The sequence below is a fragment of the Tachysurus vachellii genome, chromosome 17, assembly GCF_030014155.1.
Source record: "Tachysurus vachellii isolate PV-2020 chromosome 17, HZAU_Pvac_v1, whole genome shotgun sequence".
In the NCBI taxonomy this organism is placed as follows: domain Eukaryota; kingdom Metazoa; phylum Chordata; class Actinopteri; order Siluriformes; family Bagridae; genus Tachysurus; species Tachysurus vachellii.
This window is the reverse complement of record NC_083476.1, coordinates 17,632,339-17,648,741: the sequence shown is the minus strand read 5'-3', so window position 1 is coordinate 17,648,741 and position 16,403 is coordinate 17,632,339. Positions and strand designations below refer to the sequence as shown.

General features: G+C 38.9%; 2 protein-coding genes across 2 annotated transcripts in view; one reads left to right on the top strand and one right to left on the bottom strand.

The window, feature by feature from the left end:
* The window catches only part of dpp3 (dipeptidyl-peptidase 3), a 9,543-nt gene extending 1,648 nt beyond the window's left edge, over nucleotides 1–7,895 (top strand). The window contains exons 2-18 of the mRNA XM_060890862.1: nucleotides 1–109; nucleotides 196–285; nucleotides 686–823; nucleotides 1,105–1,179; nucleotides 1,340–1,430; nucleotides 1,541–1,671; nucleotides 1,777–1,907; nucleotides 2,986–3,044; nucleotides 3,128–3,322; nucleotides 3,403–3,515; nucleotides 3,715–3,807; nucleotides 3,910–3,972; nucleotides 5,151–5,275; nucleotides 5,364–5,484; nucleotides 5,925–6,104; nucleotides 6,563–6,725; nucleotides 7,109–7,895. The exon at nucleotides 1–109 is cut by the window's left edge and continues 207 nt beyond it. Coding sequence (XP_060746845.1) covers nucleotides 1–109; nucleotides 196–285; nucleotides 686–823; nucleotides 1,105–1,179; nucleotides 1,340–1,430; nucleotides 1,541–1,671; nucleotides 1,777–1,907; nucleotides 2,986–3,044; nucleotides 3,128–3,322; nucleotides 3,403–3,515; nucleotides 3,715–3,807; nucleotides 3,910–3,972; nucleotides 5,151–5,275; nucleotides 5,364–5,484; nucleotides 5,925–6,104; nucleotides 6,563–6,725; nucleotides 7,109–7,251 — 2,020 coding nt within the window. The 3' untranslated portion in view covers nucleotides 7,252–7,895. The remainder of the gene's footprint in view (nucleotides 110–195; nucleotides 286–685; nucleotides 824–1,104; nucleotides 1,180–1,339; nucleotides 1,431–1,540; nucleotides 1,672–1,776; nucleotides 1,908–2,985; nucleotides 3,045–3,127; nucleotides 3,323–3,402; nucleotides 3,516–3,714; nucleotides 3,808–3,909; nucleotides 3,973–5,150; nucleotides 5,276–5,363; nucleotides 5,485–5,924; nucleotides 6,105–6,562; nucleotides 6,726–7,108) is intronic.
* A 170-nt stretch (nucleotides 7,896–8,065) lies between these two features.
* rin1a (Ras and Rab interactor 1a) lies at nucleotides 8,066–15,327 on the bottom strand. The gene is made up of 11 exons (XM_060891186.1): nucleotides 15,009–15,327; nucleotides 12,230–12,418; nucleotides 11,869–11,983; nucleotides 11,672–11,744; nucleotides 11,491–11,582; nucleotides 10,716–11,272; nucleotides 10,031–10,535; nucleotides 9,627–9,935; nucleotides 9,361–9,492; nucleotides 9,102–9,262; nucleotides 8,066–9,027 (listed from the first exon to the last, which is right to left on the bottom strand). The coding sequence occupies exons 2-11, from the start codon at nucleotides 12,416–12,418 to the stop codon at nucleotides 8,713–8,715; spliced, it is 2,448 nt and encodes an 815-aa protein (XP_060747169.1). The 5' UTR covers nucleotides 15,009–15,327; the 3' UTR covers nucleotides 8,066–8,712.
* Between the last annotated feature and the right edge of the window lie 1,076 nt (nucleotides 15,328–16,403).

The window sequence follows — 16,403 nt, the reverse complement described above, 5'->3', positions numbered from 1 at the left end:
AGAATCTCCACCCGTCTACGTGCTCCTGCAGAAGATCTTCAGGAAACAGACTCCTGCACAGCTGGATGCAGTGGCGGCTTCAGTGGGCCTGAGCTCAGATGAATACCAGGTGAGGAACGGATTTCTGCAATGTCAGTAAATAGTAGTAGAGTGAGAGCACAAATGTCAATTATTTTTTTTTTTCTTTTGCATCAGGCATTTCTTGTCTATGCTGCTGGGCTTTATGCAAACATGGGAAACTACAAATCATTTGGTGACACGAAGTTCATCCCCAATTTGCCTAAGGTAACCGGTTTATTCTAGAGTGTTATGAAAATAAAACAGTGCCTTTAGCTGTACACACTATTGAGCTTACCACAATTCACACACAGTCACAAGGTAGGAAATGAAGAGTAGCCACATAACCTACTGGCATGCTTTTTGGAGGTGGGATTAAATGTGAAGGAAACCTTAATATGACAGAGAATTCCACACACACATTAACCAAAGGATTGACCCATTCCATCCACATGCCTATTCAAAGACTGCTTTAATTTTTAATCATATAATATTTAATATGTGATACCCAACACACTACATGTCTGCTATTAACTAAGTTTAAAAATATCATTTCAGCAACTGCATTCTATTATAACCTATTTTTATTTATAATTAAATATATTTATAAGTCATTGTTCATGTGCAGGAGAAGTTTAAGGCGCTAGTATGGGAAAGCCAGGCCTATAACGAGAACCCTGCTGAGATTGAGGCTCTGTGGAACAGCTGCTCTCATCTCCTCTACTCCCTGGAAGACAAGCAGAAACAGCTTGGACTCGGGGATGAAGTAAGTTTGCTCTATGTGGGATGTATTAGCCATGTGGTTAAGGTGTTGGTCTTCTGCTTAGAAGGTTGTGAGTTTGATTCCCATGTCCAGCGGTCTGCAACCGCTGGGCCCCTGAGCAAGACCCTTATCCAATTGCTCAGTTGTGTAACATTAGATGAAATTTGTCTGGATATGGGCATCGGCCCAATGTTGTAAATGTTATAAACTTCAGCATCCTGGCTTGTTCATAAGTCGTCATAATTAGCAGAAAAAATGGTTTTGTCTTCCTTTGTCTTTCAAAGGGGATCTCCACATACTTCTCAGGAAACTGCTGTTTAGAGGATGCAGAGTTGGCACAGAAATTCCTGGACTCCAAGGTGCAATATTTTTGGCAGTGTTACATGATGATATGCTATGTATATTGTAATAGTATATTTTTTGCTATGTTGCCTACACCTTATTGAAACCAATATTAGAGACCTGAAGATTCATACAGCAAACTTTCCCCCTCAAGTTCATAATGTTCTACCTCCTCAGAACCTGAGTGCCTACAACACACGTTTGTTTAAGAAGGAGTCAGAAGGGAAACGCTGCTACGAGGTGCGTCTTGCGTCTGCAGTGAAGAAAGGTGAGGAAATAAAAAAAAAAAAAAAAAAAAAAGACAGAATTCCAAATTTTTTAACTTGTAAGCTTTAACTTTGATTTTCTCTCTCATGTTTTCCTTATTATTGTTTACAGATTGTGCAGTTGAGGGAGAGGGTGAGACTTCCTGTGGCACCTATGACTTTGAAGATGCTGTATTTTCTGTTCAGAGAGGAGACTATGCATATCTTATGGAGAAAGTCAGCCAAAACCTGGAAAAAGCTAAGGTGGATTACGTAAACCACCTAATTTCAACACAGTAACCTAAAACTTTAAATAAATGCATCTGCCTGATTCTAAATGTTGCTCTTAACCTTTTCCTTGTTACCTAGGCGTATGCTGCTAATGAGAATCAGAGTCAAATGATTGAGGAGTATATAAGAAGTTTCACCTATGGGTCTGTGGACGCTCATAAAGAAGGATCTCGTTTCTGGATAAAAGACAAGGGTCCAATTGTAGAGAGGTGAATATGAAGCGTAAAGGCTGGTCTATGTAACTGAAACTCGTCTGCAGTGTAGGTTTCGATTGCTTCGGGTTTGAGACATCCCATATCCGATTCCATACCAGATCGCACCAGTGTTACACTACAGTTTAGAAAACCTGTATTAAATTTATCCCTTTTGGGGAAATGTACTTGATGATCTTCCTAACTGAACATGTCGCAGGTAAATGTTATTGCATCATAAAATATAAAAGCCAATCGTGTTTCAATATGCAGATGCGTAACCTGGTTATTACACTAGATCAGTGTTACTCATTGCGCGGCTCGCGAGCCTCCTGCGGCTCGCCTAGCTTTAATATGCGGCTCGCATGGCAGTAAATAATACGATGATAGGATCATGTGGATAAAATGTATTTTTCATTTAAATAACATTAAAAACAATCAGGGAAGCATAGAAAAACGAATGTGCTCTATTACAAATAATAATATATATTTATATATTATTTGACTCGTCACTGACTCACTGTGTTCTGCGCAATAGCCAGTTTTTGGCGGCCTGCCAGAAGCTAGTTTGTGTTTCATGCTAGTTAACAACTTGTGTTTACTGTACACACACGGACTAAAAAATGGATCGATTTCTTATCAAATAATCCCACGCACAAAATGAACAGCAACAAAGCAATGTGACAGTAACAAAAGAGGTAACTGATGGGGAGCATGCGTCATCCGCAACTCGAGTAATTATTGTATTGCAATATTGTACATTGTATTTAAGCAGATAAGCTATTTAAGACTGAATAACTTGGCATACTCTGCGGTGAAAGTGGCTCTCCTTTTGACTTTGTAGTATCAGTGTGGCTCACATGAAAAAAATAGTGAAGACCACTGCACTAGATTGTAGAGATTTTCATACAATTGGATTCTTTTTTTCATGAGGGGCAAAAGCAATTGCCCCCTTTTTACTTTTGTCTGTAGCCTAATATTGTTTTGATGTTGGATTTTTTTTGCCATGTCAAAGTCATTATTATTCAATTTAAAAAATGTTACGTTATCTTTACATTCAAAACTTTTACTCCACTCATATTTGTCTTCCCTATAGTTACATTGGCTTCATTGAGAGCTACAGAGATCCATTTGGTTCCAGAGGCGAGTTTGAAGGTAAGTTTAAGTTCTCATTTAATCGCATGCATGATTAGCACCGCAGATTGTTACATCTTTTTGTTTCTGCCCTCTCACCACAGGTTTCGTTGCTGTGGTGAATAAGGCGATGAGTGCTCGATTTGCACAGCTGGTGAGCTCAGCAGAAGTGTTGCTGCCCGAGTTGCCGTGGCCTGCTGCATTCGAGAAGGATCGCTTCCTCAAACCTGATTTCACCTCGTTGGATGTGCTCACCTTCGCTGGCAGTGGCATCCCAGCAGGAATCAACATTCCAAACTGTGAGTTCGTCCATTCAGTGTAGTTTTTTCAGTGAATTGTGCAGATACGTCGCTACAGTAAACACGATCTATCTCTTCAGATGATGATATTAGACAAACGGAAGGCTTTAAGAACGTCTCCCTTGGAAATGTGCTGGCTGTGGCCTATGCAACACAAAAGGAAAAACTCACTTTTTTGGAGGAAAAAGACAAAGTGAGTCACAATGCTTTCTTACATTTATAGCAAACAATCCTTCTATACTAATTTAACTCATATATGTCCCTAGATTTAAAGGTACCTCAAACTAGTAAATTGTACATTATGATGCAATTGTTATTTATACAGTAGTGTATTGTACAAAATGGGTTTTTATAATGTTTTTACTTGTTCTGTTGTTCTTTTATGCTTGCAGGATCTCTACATCAAGTGGAAAGGCCCTTCTTTTGAGGTACAGGTTGGACTGCATGAGCTTCTGGGGCATGGCAGTGGCAAACTTTTTAAACAGGTGAGTGAGCTGTGTCTTGCAGTATGACCTAGTGTTGTAAATACTTCAAGAATATAATGATTAGAGTTTGGCTCATGGCCTCATCTCATTTTCTGTGTGTAGGACGATAAGGGAAAATTCAACTTTGATCAGACCGAGGTCCGTAATCCAGAGACAGGGGAATTGGTGAGTCTCTGAACCCTATGCTCAGAAATATGTTTATAATCAGCCTAATGGTCTCTAAATGCTCTGATTGGCAGCAGCATAAGAATAATAAAGTAATGTAAAAACCTAAAACAAATGAAATCGATTGAGGCCCGTGTTTCAAAATTAGAATCACGTTCGGTGCACGTGTGAGACGACAAATACAAAACAGATTCAGAATTAGTCTTGTGAGTTCAGTTTATGTTGCTCATCTTAAAAGATGAGTACCGACTGACCAAAGACCTCCAGGTTTGCCTGATGTACAGCAGAATGTCTCAAAACTATACACACATTAGGATAATTCATGTGTTGGTCCTGGTCCAACCTGATTTGGTTGATAAATACATCTATCCATTTTGTCCAAGTGTTCTCTCATGTTCTCAATCTAGATATTGTGTTACTGTTATGGCAAAGATGTTTTCACTCTTTAAACTCTCTTTCTTCTGACATGGACATCATCTGGAATTTGTTCTGGAATCCTTTAAAAATTCAAGGCAAGGTGTTTGAACACTACAGTAACATTCTGAATTAATAGTCTTACACTTGTATTAGCCATTAATAAAGGTTGACTCTAAATGTCATAAACATATACATAATTAGTATTTAGTATAATTATAATTCTATACATAATTAGGTTTGTTATATGTATATGCAGGGGGGCACGGTGGCTTAGTGGTTAGCATGTTTGCCTCACACCTCCATGGTTGGGGGTTCAATTCCCTCCTCCGCCTTGTGTGTGTGGATTTTGCATGTTCTCCCCGTGCCTCGGGGGTTTCCTCCGGGTACTCCGGTTTCGTCCCCCGGTCCAAAGACCTGCATGGTAGGTTGATTGGCATCTCTGGAAAATTGTCCATAGTGTGTGATTGCGTGTGTGTGTGTGTGCCCTGCGATGGGTTGGCACTCCGTCCAGGGTGTATCCTGCCTTGATGCCTGATGACGCCTGAGATAGGCACAGGCTCCCCGTGACCCGAGGTAGTTTGGATAAGCGGTAGAAAATGAGTGAGTGAGATATGTATATGCCAAGAATGTGCTTTTGGAATAACTTCATTGTGACCAGTGAAAATCTTGACCTTTTAATTCAAAACCAACTCCTTGTACTGTTGCTAATAAATGACAACGGTTCGACTGCGTCGATGCTAAACTGCAGTTCTTATTTTTAGATTTCCAGCTGGTACAAAGGAAGTGAGACCTGGGACAGCAAGTTCTCCACCATCGCTTCGTCATATGAAGAGTGTAGGGCAGAGTGTGTGGGGCTCTACCTCTGTCTGAACAAACAGGTGCTGAGGTAAAACAAATAGTGACCCATATACAACTTCAAGTATTTTATCTTATGCTCTGTAATGTGGCTGAGATGTTGCTGTGCTTGAATGCAGCATCTTTGGCCATGAAGGTGAAGCAGCAGAGGAGGTTGTGTATGTCAACTGGTTGACCATGGTCCGTTCTGGTCTTCTAGGCCTGGAGTTTTACACGCCAGAGAGCAAGAGCTGGAGACAGGTTTGCAACAATCTTGGTTTCGGTGTATTGCACTTTATCGGCATGCCTGCTTTACAATTACATAACACCAAGAATTATACTAAGATCCCAGGATGCTCCATTTCTAGTTAATTAGCTGCAACAACCTGGTACTGAAACGTTCAAAAGGTACACTGCTGTTGGCTTGGTGCTACACAGTATAAAAAGCTGCATTGTTCTAGCTGAACGCTAAAGCATCACCCCAGGAAACAAGCTGTATTTTTGTCTGTCAACAACTAATGGGACAAAATCCACCAGCCATTAGTGTATGTATAGATGTTTATTTTCTAAACAGACAGAGTTTAGTTGTGTGTTTTTATTCTGGACTTTATAAAACCTTATTTTTTTTATCATTACTGACAGACTTTGAGATTTGTTACTCAATATATGTGCAAACTTTTGTGCTTTTGTGTGTGTTGTAGGCTCATATGCAGGCTCGTTTTGTTATCCTGCGTGTGCTGCTGGAAGCAGGAGAGGGTTTAGTGACCTTGAGTGAGACCACAGGGGCAGACGGCCAACCTGATGCCCTCATCACTCTGGACCGCAGTAAGATTTACACAGTGGGAAAGACTGCCATCCAGAAGTTCCTCTGTAGTCTACAGGTCTGTTAATACCAACATTATTTGTGGAGTTTGTAACACCAGATGCAATATGAGCGTCATATGTAAAGAGGTACTGTAGAATAAATACAGGACATAGGATGCAGTCACCCATTCTAGAGGTTATGTAACAAGGTAGTTAGCTCAGTCATTTCCTTTTTAACTCCAGCTCCTGAATATAATGAAAGTTTAATTTTTATTTTTTTCCTCCTCCCCAAATTGACATTTTCCCCTTGAAGGATACTAGGAACTTTATTTGTTTTTCTTATTTGGCTAAATGATGACTAAATTAAGTTCAGTATTTTAAACAATTATTATATTAAATCTAACAGTTATCCAGCTGAGTGATTGTTCTTTTCTGATTAAATCCAAAAAATGGCACGGACAGGGGCTTAAATACTTTGAAACAAAGAACCTAGAATGATCAGGTTGTGATATTGAACGAAACCATTTTCCCCCAGGTGCACAAGTCCACGGCTGACGTGGAGGGAGGCCGAGCTTTGTACGACCGCTACTCTGCAGTGACCGCTGATGGTGCTCACAATTTCCTGCGACTCCGCACGACGGTGCTTCTTCGCAAGGAAGCTCGCAAGATGTTTGTCCAGGCTAATAGTCGAGTCAAAGGTCAGCTCTCACTTGTTATACTTCGGTGGGTTATTTGACTTCAAAATGACCTTTTAGAACAGCTTTCTACTCAATCTGTGCTCACTATTTAGGGAACATGATGGTGTACTATATCCTTTGTAGGGAGCTGTAAATAAATCCATTATAAATACCATTATAAAATTTAACCAAATTTACATGTAAATGTAAAGAATCTAAAAGATGAAATGTAATCATTTAGGCTTGTTTTTATCATCGAATTTTCAATGTAAATTTGGTCAGTAAGTGTTTGACGGCTAGAAGTATAACATGGAGCCTTCTACAGTAGCAGGGACTGTGTCACTGTTCATTAATCAATTAAATGCTCAAACCCCTTTCATACACCCAGATTTGGTCTATTTCAGATGAAACGGTAGAACTGGAAGAGTATGAGGCGAGTGCTGCAGGACTGATCCAGTCTTTTACCCAGCGCTTCACTGAGGATGCTGAGGAACTGGAGGCTCAGTTGCTGGAAATGGCCTCCAGAGATGCAACCTACTGGTGCTGAGGAGAGCACTTCAACCTGAGAGCCAGTCTGCTCTAAACCTGCAGATACAAACTGCTTTAGAGAAAGAAATGATCAAATAAGATAGAAAGAGGGCTCCCTGGAAGTGATTGTAGGAAATGGCCTAAAAAAAAAATGCACCAGATAAATCATAAATTTTGCTGCATACACATGCACAGTGTTTAAAGCTTTGCTTGTTCTTCTGCACACAATGTAACAGTTAACTTACTTTTTCCTCTCAGCTCTGTGTTCACCAATGTCAGTAAGTCAGGTTTTTTATTTAGAATATGCAATCACTCCTCTGTATTTGAGATGGGACCACAGCCTCCGCTTCCCACACAGATGGATATGTGTTAAAGCATCGGTGAGAGAAAATGTGCTGTGTGAGGGCGGCGTGGGAGAAGCACTTATGTAATCTAAACCTGTTGCACTTCTGTGAACGTTTTAACAAATACACTCTGCGTAATCATCTTTATGTACTGATCAGCAATACATCGTATAATCAACTGACTAGTTAAACTGTAAGTTTACTGGGATGCTTTCTCAGAAACCATTGATTTTTCTTGAAATCATTTAGTATAAAAGAAGACTAAGTGTTTGCTGATGACGGACGTGTTCCCTACCAAATAAATGACAGTCATTTTTCAGTCTCTTCTTTGTCCTCTCTCTTACAGTTCCAACAAGCTTATTAATCATTATTAGCTTTTTAATGTCTTCAACAAGCATTTCATCGTCTTGTTTGACGCATTCATCACATTTCATTCAACACTGTAATGGAAACCAATAAAAAATTAAAACACTAGGGGAAAAGGGAAACTACATTGTTTTTAGTTTATTGACATCTTAGACATTGATTTGCACAATATCACAATTTAAGTTGTTCTGAACATAAACTGCAAACCTTAGCAAATATTTAAGTCTGTGATCACTAATCTAAACACCAGTGTTTGTTAAACAGTACATATGTACTGTGTATTTCATATTAATTCAGGTACAGTATAACACAAATGATTTTTTATGATGCATGGAGCAGGTGTGTTGTGGGTAGTTTAAACACTAAGGCAAGAACAACAAGGCAACTGTTATGCGCTATACCATGCAGAGAGTATGTAGAACCATCACTGTAATCATACACCTGTCTATTATTATTATTATTATTATTACAGAAATATTGAATAATTTCTCATTTTGCAGAATCTACACAAATTTTTCTCAGATCTAAGTGAATAAACCACAAAACCGTTTGGCACGAACTATAAATAAAACACAACTATGTATTTAAATAATTTCCACTTATTTAAAAGATTTCCACTTATTGTATTTACTTATCTAAAGATAAATTAATAAAACTTTTTAAGAAAATTAAGCAGCTGTACTCATATTAACCAATTATTTCAAATCTTAATGCATTTCCATTAATGGTTTGTCAGCGGTTCTCTCCTTTCTTGAAGGTAATAGGTGACATTAGGAAGCTTCCCCAGAAAGGTCCAAAGCTCCCTCTCTAATCAACCTGCTGGATTTCATGTCCTGATTAGAGTGCTGGTAAATGAGTGGCGCACTGCTGGTACCAACATTTTGAAGGTCCTGAATCTGATCATCCAGAGGAACCGGTATTAATTTCCCACTATTTCTCCAGTACAGGCTGTATTCTTCTGGCTGGTCCACTCCAAATTTGACAGCGCATAGTCGTGCCAAAGCTTCTACACTGAATCCTGCCTTCCATTGCAATGTCTTCACCAAACTGCACTCTCCATCTTGGAACAGCACCTTTACAAACCTCTGTAGGATTAAATCATATTAGTGCTTGTTGTATTGTATCATATCATTCTACAAAAGAAGACCCAGCTACTTACCTGTTTTATGTCTTTCTGGCTTTTGGACTCGATTCTCCGACGGTGGTTCCACTCCTTAAGTGATTCCTTGACTTGGTGGGTAAGTCCACTGGAAGGCACAGCTTCTGGCTCGCTCTGTATATAGTTAAGGCTGGCGTAAACGCTCGTCAGATAGTATCCAGCTGACAGAAAATTATGACAATGACGAGTAAGTAAAAGTACAACATAAGAGCATGCTGTATGTAGGTGTTTATTCTTAAATAACGCGTAATATCTCTACCCTCTCCTGTGAGCCAAGAGGTATCAAGCAGCTCCATCATGTACTCCACTTCTAGAAGAAGCTCAGGTATATTGCACTGCACTATCACATAGGAAAGAGCTGGAAGGAAGTCATCAGCTCCAAATTCCTGCCCTGCATTTTGGGGATTTTGTATGATAAATAAAAGGTAAAATGTCTCTCATGATGTACATATATGTATTCTGTGCAAGTGAACAAATTCACAAGGTGAATTTCAAGCATATTCAAGTACTTCAAACAATCCTCACCGGTACTGGTCTTCATGGCTTTATAAATGAGCTTACAGATCTGAAGGAGCAAAACTACTTTGTCAATGGGTGAATAGGCACGTCTCATTAGTGACATCTTTTGCTTTATCTTCTCAATGCCATGAGCATCAGGCACAGCCACCTGTACTCCAAAAAGGTCTCGTGGTGAAGCATCTCTGGCTCTCTTCATACTTTCTTCCAGCCTCTTAAAAGAGCCATCTTGCTCATGCATATTGTAGAGTGCTGTATCAATCTGGGCTTTAAGAGGTTTAAGTACACAGCGGAACAAAGCTTTTTCCAGAGTCTGATCTGCAAAAACACATGTATAGACACCTTGCTTGTCACAAATCCTAGAAGTAATGTGTTATATAAAAAGCACTTCGAAAACTGTTTGTGCTGTGTACCTTTTTCATCCTCAGGCACTAGGGTCTCAATGGGGGGCTCAAGCTCTCCACACTCCAAGAGGAACACCTTAGCCTGGTTGATAAAGAGGCGCAAACCCTGCAACAGCTCCACAGTGGTTGTCAAGGACTGTGGCTTCAGCGCTTCCCTTTGCTCCCTCAAGAAGTCCTGTACCGAAGCCCCAAATGATATACGCGTGTCATGAGAAAGGTCTTCCACCAAACGTATGACTCTCTTCCCTGGCACAAAGAAGGACACAAAGGCTGCACTCATCTTTCGCAGAGCTGAAACAGACTGGTGGGTTGAATGAGGAGAGGGGATGACGGGGTTACTACTGCCTTGTGTGCAGGAAGGCCTCTGAGGACTCTCCTCATTCTCATCAAGGCTGCTAATGGAGCTGCTGCTGTCCAATTCAGTCAGGGATGGTGCCTTTTTTTTCTCAAGTATTAGTCCAATGTCTTCATCCTCGTTGTCCTCTTCACTCTCTGCTGTGATTTTGCTTTGTGCCTGTGCATACACGAACAATTTTTTAAACAATTGTCTAAACTATTATACAAAGGAAACGCTGCTGTTCATTGCATTTGATTATGGAATATCAGATTGAGCTCATAAAAGTACAGTAGGTTATATACTGATCACTGTTATGGGTTTATGCTAAAAAGTGATTGTGGAAAGAGTGTGTAATACCTGTAGAAGTGCTTTGGGCAACTGGTAGTCCTCCTCCTCCTCTGTAGGAGAGAGGGTCGGGGTGATTACTGCAGTATTGTTCTTTGGGAGAGCAAGACAAGGCTGGAGATAATCCGAATCTCCCTCAGGAACTTTGTTCTCATCCACCATGTTGGGCTGAACCTTTTCGGTTTGCTGTACCTTCTTTCCTTTTCCCTTGGCTTTTGCAAGTAGTGGTGGAGGTGGTGGTGGGGTGACAGGGGGTGAGAGTGGACTAGAGTTTTCAGTGGAGACACGAACCTTAATGCTGCGTTTAAAGTGATGGCGCTTGTGCATGGCACCACGGAGGGGATGCTCATGTAGGAATAGTGGGTTGATGAAGCATAAAGCTCCCTGCCCTGCTCCCAAATCAAGTTCGGAAGGACTTCGGGTGTGAATTGGGCAGAACTCCTGAAACAGCGTTGTACTGGCAGTTTCACTGGTGGTAGAGGGATTAGGATTTGGGACCACAGGCGCATCAAGTACTGGTCGAGGACCATTTCGTGGCCCACGAAAGTTTAACTGGGAACTCCAGAACTCTGTATGAAAAGTGGCAAAGGATCATCATAATGTTCATTTGTAATGCTGTACAAATTACTTATAGGATTCTGAAAATGAAGGATGACAAGCTAATCATAGCTTTCTTCGTACCATGACCTACACTGTAATGGTAGTGACACGCTGTATTTACTGTGTTTCCAAAGTCTTTAAATGACATGGATGACCACAGTCTACAGTAAAACCACCATGAACTTACCCACACCCATATGAGAGATGGATTCCAACTGTTTTTGGGATGACGCTTTGGCTATGGCCTCGGGCAGCTCCAGAGTGAAGGGAAGCACATCCCTAATGTACAGTATTTTAATACATAATTGATTTGAACTCAAACATTAAAAAATTAGAATAAGAACTGTCAGAAATAAACTGCTTAATACCGGCTGACACAGTAGAAGGCAATGAGCCTACAAAGATCTGGGAAACTGATAGCTGAGGTCTCTAAAGAGAAAGCTGGGGAATAGAGGAGAACTATTAATGAATATCCATATTCAACAAATGTAATTGTTCAACACCAAATTCTGTCCAATTGAGTTCAAAATCCGTAGATATATTTCATGCTTATTATATTACTTACTCGAGTCCTTCTCCCGGATGACAAACTGTTTGACAAAAGATGGCACACTGTCATCTGCTAGCCTGAGACACAGCATCTTCTTCTGGGATGTACTAGACTTTCGCACCAGAAAAGTCTACAAAATGTGGAGTAAACATTACATTTGATATTTTTATCTAGCATTTTGTATACAATTCATAATGTAACGTTATTTGAAACTGAAACCATTTCCCAGGAACCACATGAAGACTGAGTTTTTTTTGTTGATGCCAGAACTATGGGAATACAGAGCACCTTAACTGTTTTTGGAGGTTGTGACAAATTAAAATAAATTTTGACTAAAGAATTTGGCAGTGTCGGCTTGTGAGTGAGTGTTTCTCACCCCTGGGGGTTCACGCTGTAGGATGTGAAGTGCTGTGGCTGAGTTGATAGACAACTGCAACCATACTGGGTACGTTAGCAGCAGGCGATCCAGCACACTGATGCTCTTCAAGGAGCCTCGCTGAGGACATATCCTCTTCTGTCCTACTGGATTTACATCTGGATAGTCATACACATGGTCCTCCTGCATCTACATGTATTAAACACCTGAGTTAATGATTCACATGAGCACACTTTTGTTTCAATAGTGTTATTAATGCAACCAGTTGGATACGGTACAAACAGTGAAGCACAATTTCAAAAGTGATCAATTTTATTTTGAAGCCCTTTGAGCTATCTTTACACACGTTTCTCATTTTGCACTGTTTCTGCAACTTAGCTGTTGCAAAGAGCTTATTTTTAGTAGGAATGATGCATGTTTACTGTCGTAGAAGATATGAACCGGAATGTTCTAGAAATTTATATAACACTCTTCTTTTCTCCGAGCCATTAAGGCCCTGAGAGAACAGTTTAAACGATCTGGTAATTCGCTAATGCATTACCTGTGGTGCTTACAATGGACAAACGAACCATTCGGATTCTCTGAACTTCCCTTTCAGTAAACACGCTACCTTTTTTTTTTAAATTTTAATTTCCAGTCATCTCATAGGGCTTGTGTAACTTTTTCCATTAATGGTTATTTTCTACACAAACATGTGCCTTATTTCTCCTGCTGACCTGCAGTTCTTACTGGTTTTTGGAAACTTCCCTTGGGGCTCATTCCTCCTCCTGGTCATGTGAGTGCTGTTTGTCATCCTATGACTAATTTCCTAACATTTTTACGCTGAGCTGCTCTGACTGAACCTGCCTATTCCCAGTCTTAACATATCCTTAATATCATCATAACAAGATGACAATGCGATAAATTAGATTAAGAACGTACAGCAGAACTTGCAATAATGTAAACATTATAGGACATTATGACCTTCTGCTGTCAGTGTTATTGACTATACAGTGCTAGAACTACAGCTTGGTTGGTTTGATTTAAAGTATTTGTATCTTTTGGCTTTGTCTTTTCCTTCTTCGTAAACAGGTATCAAACGCAATTAGAAAGTCCACCATTAAAAGTTTTGTGAGCTATGAATCATCTCATGATAGAAAACTACACAAGACTTATTTTAGCATTATACTGCTGATCCAAAGCGAAAGATTTAACATTTTATTTAGGGAAGCGAAATTATTTATAGATTTATTAGTCATGTCCTGTATGTATGAATCAGTGAGTTATACTGATAATTATGGCTGTCCAAAGTTCTAGTAATTTACCAAATCTGCAATTAAAATACAAATAAAAAAATACAAAACTATTTATAATCTAAAAATAATACTGAAGTTCTGTGACACTTTTTTCAGATTCAGGATGTTTTCAGATAGTGAATAAAACTGTTTTTTTTTTATATAGCCTTTTTGTGAGAATGTATTTGAACAGAGCAAAATTGATCAGTAGGACGTTTTTAGTGTTAAAAAGTTTTGGTACCCCTGGCATAGGCTGCCTCTGAGTGGGATGGTGAAGAATACTCTTTTTAGCAGCAGATGGCTGCTATAGCAACACTGGCCCACACATCCTACTGGGCATTCCAACCCACTGACACACACTAATGTGAAGAAAAAAAAAACTTTTACACTCACTTTAAACTAGAATCTAGTATCTTTTATATATCGTGGAATTTTACAAAGGATGTTTGAAGGGGTATAGAAGTGAATTAAATATTAACCGCTTTTTTTCCAACCTAACCTGAATTGTTTCTATAATCTTTATACTTATAACTATATTTTTATTTTACTACACTACACTATAAACTACATTTTAGATTTAGATTATACTACTCTACAGTACACCACACTATGTCTATATGTAATTCCATAAATCAGCCTTTTCTTATCTTCTAGAGATTTTAAGAATGTTCTTGGAGTTGGATTTTCGACTTCATATGATCATATGATGTGAAGAGATTACAGAGTTCATGTTATGGCAGGAGGGATAGAGAACAGGTCTACTTAAAGGGTGTGTAAATGAGCCTAGCAAGTCCAGGCTTGGTAGGGTGGAAGCCTATAAGTATGTGCTTTGGAAGGGTTTGTGGTAATTTTGCTTAACAACCATGAGCCTGTAAGTGGCATCATGGAACCGTTTAAAATACCACACTGTTAACTCACCCAGTTTATTTGGTTTATGTACACTCTCAGGAAATAAAGATAAAAATTGTAGCTTTCCTTGACGTTGACGTTGTACCCTTAACTTTTGATCTGTGTAAAGATTCAAGGTACACGTTTGACTGGACCGATATTACATTTTAAAGTAATCATTTAAGTGTACGATTGAGGAAACCCAGCAACAAGGAAGGATACAGTTTCCTTTAAGTAATCTCTAGAATAAAAACTTGTTCTTTACTCTAGACCATAATACATTAGTCTGGTTTCAAGTCAAAAACGTGCCCAGAAAATGTAAATTTATAAATAGCTTCAATATGCAACATAGACCGGTGTTAAAATGGTGTTGTCAGATTTGAGAGAGTGTGAAATCAAGTCAAGTCAAGTGTGGTGAGAACACATCTCATTCTCAGGACAACTTCTCCAAGCACTGAGATGCAGTTAGAGCTGCAGTTTCCTACTGTGTGCATAAAGAAGGAAGGGAAGTGCTCAGAAAGCTCAGACAGTTCAGCTCTGGCAACCAAATCACACAGATTTACAGCTGTGAAAAGAATCTAGGTTTACATGTGCATTTAAATAAACTAGCCACTTACCTTTCCACCTTGAATTCTCAGTTACAGAAGCTGAAACACAAAGACTTCATGACACAAAGCTGTCAGATCCATGAAATGTTAAAAACTACTTCTTGCTGTTTTGGCTCATAGACAGGTTACTTCCTTTTCCACGTGCGTGTGATGTCCAGCCTCTTTTCCCTTAGTATGTGAAACTGTGACTCAAACATTATTCACACTCCTTTTTCTTCCTCTGCGTGCTTTCCAATGTGATATTTGTGAATGGGAAAACCAAAAGTTACCTTGCTCTTGCTGTAGACATGTGCGCATGCGCCTGGATAAACCTGGACGGTAGCCTACACCTCGTGGGCATTATTGAGAGCTGGATACCGATTTAAGCTCAGAGAAAACTGCAGTCGGTAAAGGCTATGGGTATGTTTAAGTCCTGCAAGCAACATTTTCACCCCCTGATTCTTTGGCTTCTCCCATTTATATATATATAAACTAAATTGTACAGCTCTATGCATCACAGACACTGACTCACACACTGTTGTAGATAGTTAGTATATAGTAAATTCCGAAAAATAAACCTTATGTAAGAATAAATAAATAAATAAATAAATAAAGAAAGAAATAAAGAAATATTTAACTTAATTATAAATTATATATAATGGTATTCTAATTCTGTACTATGCAATATATTATGACTTGGTGGTTGGAATTTTTCTTTCTTTAATTATTTTTTATTTTTTTGTTTGGTCTTGAAATCATATACAAGGTTTCCTGAAAAAAGTATAATAAGATTTATTTATTTTTTATTATTTTATTTAGCTATACACACACACACTCACACACGCACACACACACGCACACACACACACACATATATATATATATGTGTGTGTGTGTGTGTATAGCTAAAAAATAATGAAAAAATAAATAAATAATTATATTATATAATTTTTTTATTTTTATTTTACCTGACTTGAGTTAAACCCTTTCTGGACTGAAAAACCCTTTATAAACCCCATATCTACCATATGTTTTAATGTTTCATGCAGGCCGAGATGCTTTTCTGCTCACTTTATTTGTAAAGTGTGATTAATTAAGACTATACACATCCTGGCATCCTGAGCCACGTGGATATTTTAGTCATATCTCTCTTATAAACATGTTTGAGACCCTTCTCCTATGATTTTGCTTGTTTTTTTTTTTTTCAATATTTTGTGCAAATTCTAGATACCGTTGAGTGTGAAAATTTATTAGAAAATAATGAAAAAGGGAGACAATGTTAGAAGGATTTAGTACGTGTGTGGGAAACATTAACTATGTCAGTGAGTACCGGAACTTTACTTGTTATTTGTGTCAACTCGGACTTGTTTGACGCTTAACATCCGCTTACCGGAAGTCGGATATGAATCATTTCGTGCGGAGTTA

Excerpts from the sequence above, each read along its gene's own strand:
- rin1a (XM_060891186.1), bottom strand. The coding sequence starts at position 12,418 with ATGCAGGAGGACCATGTGTATGACTATCCAGATGTAAATCCAGTAGGA. Across the intron at positions 9,936-10,030 it reads AGTGCCTGAGGATGAAAAAG|ATCAGACTCTGGAAAAAGCT; the intron begins GTACACAGCACA and ends GTGTTTTTGCAG. Across the intron at positions 9,028-9,101 it reads GCCAGAAAGACATAAAACAG|AGGTTTGTAAAGGTGCTGTT; the intron begins GTAAGTAGCTGG and ends TTAATCCTACAG.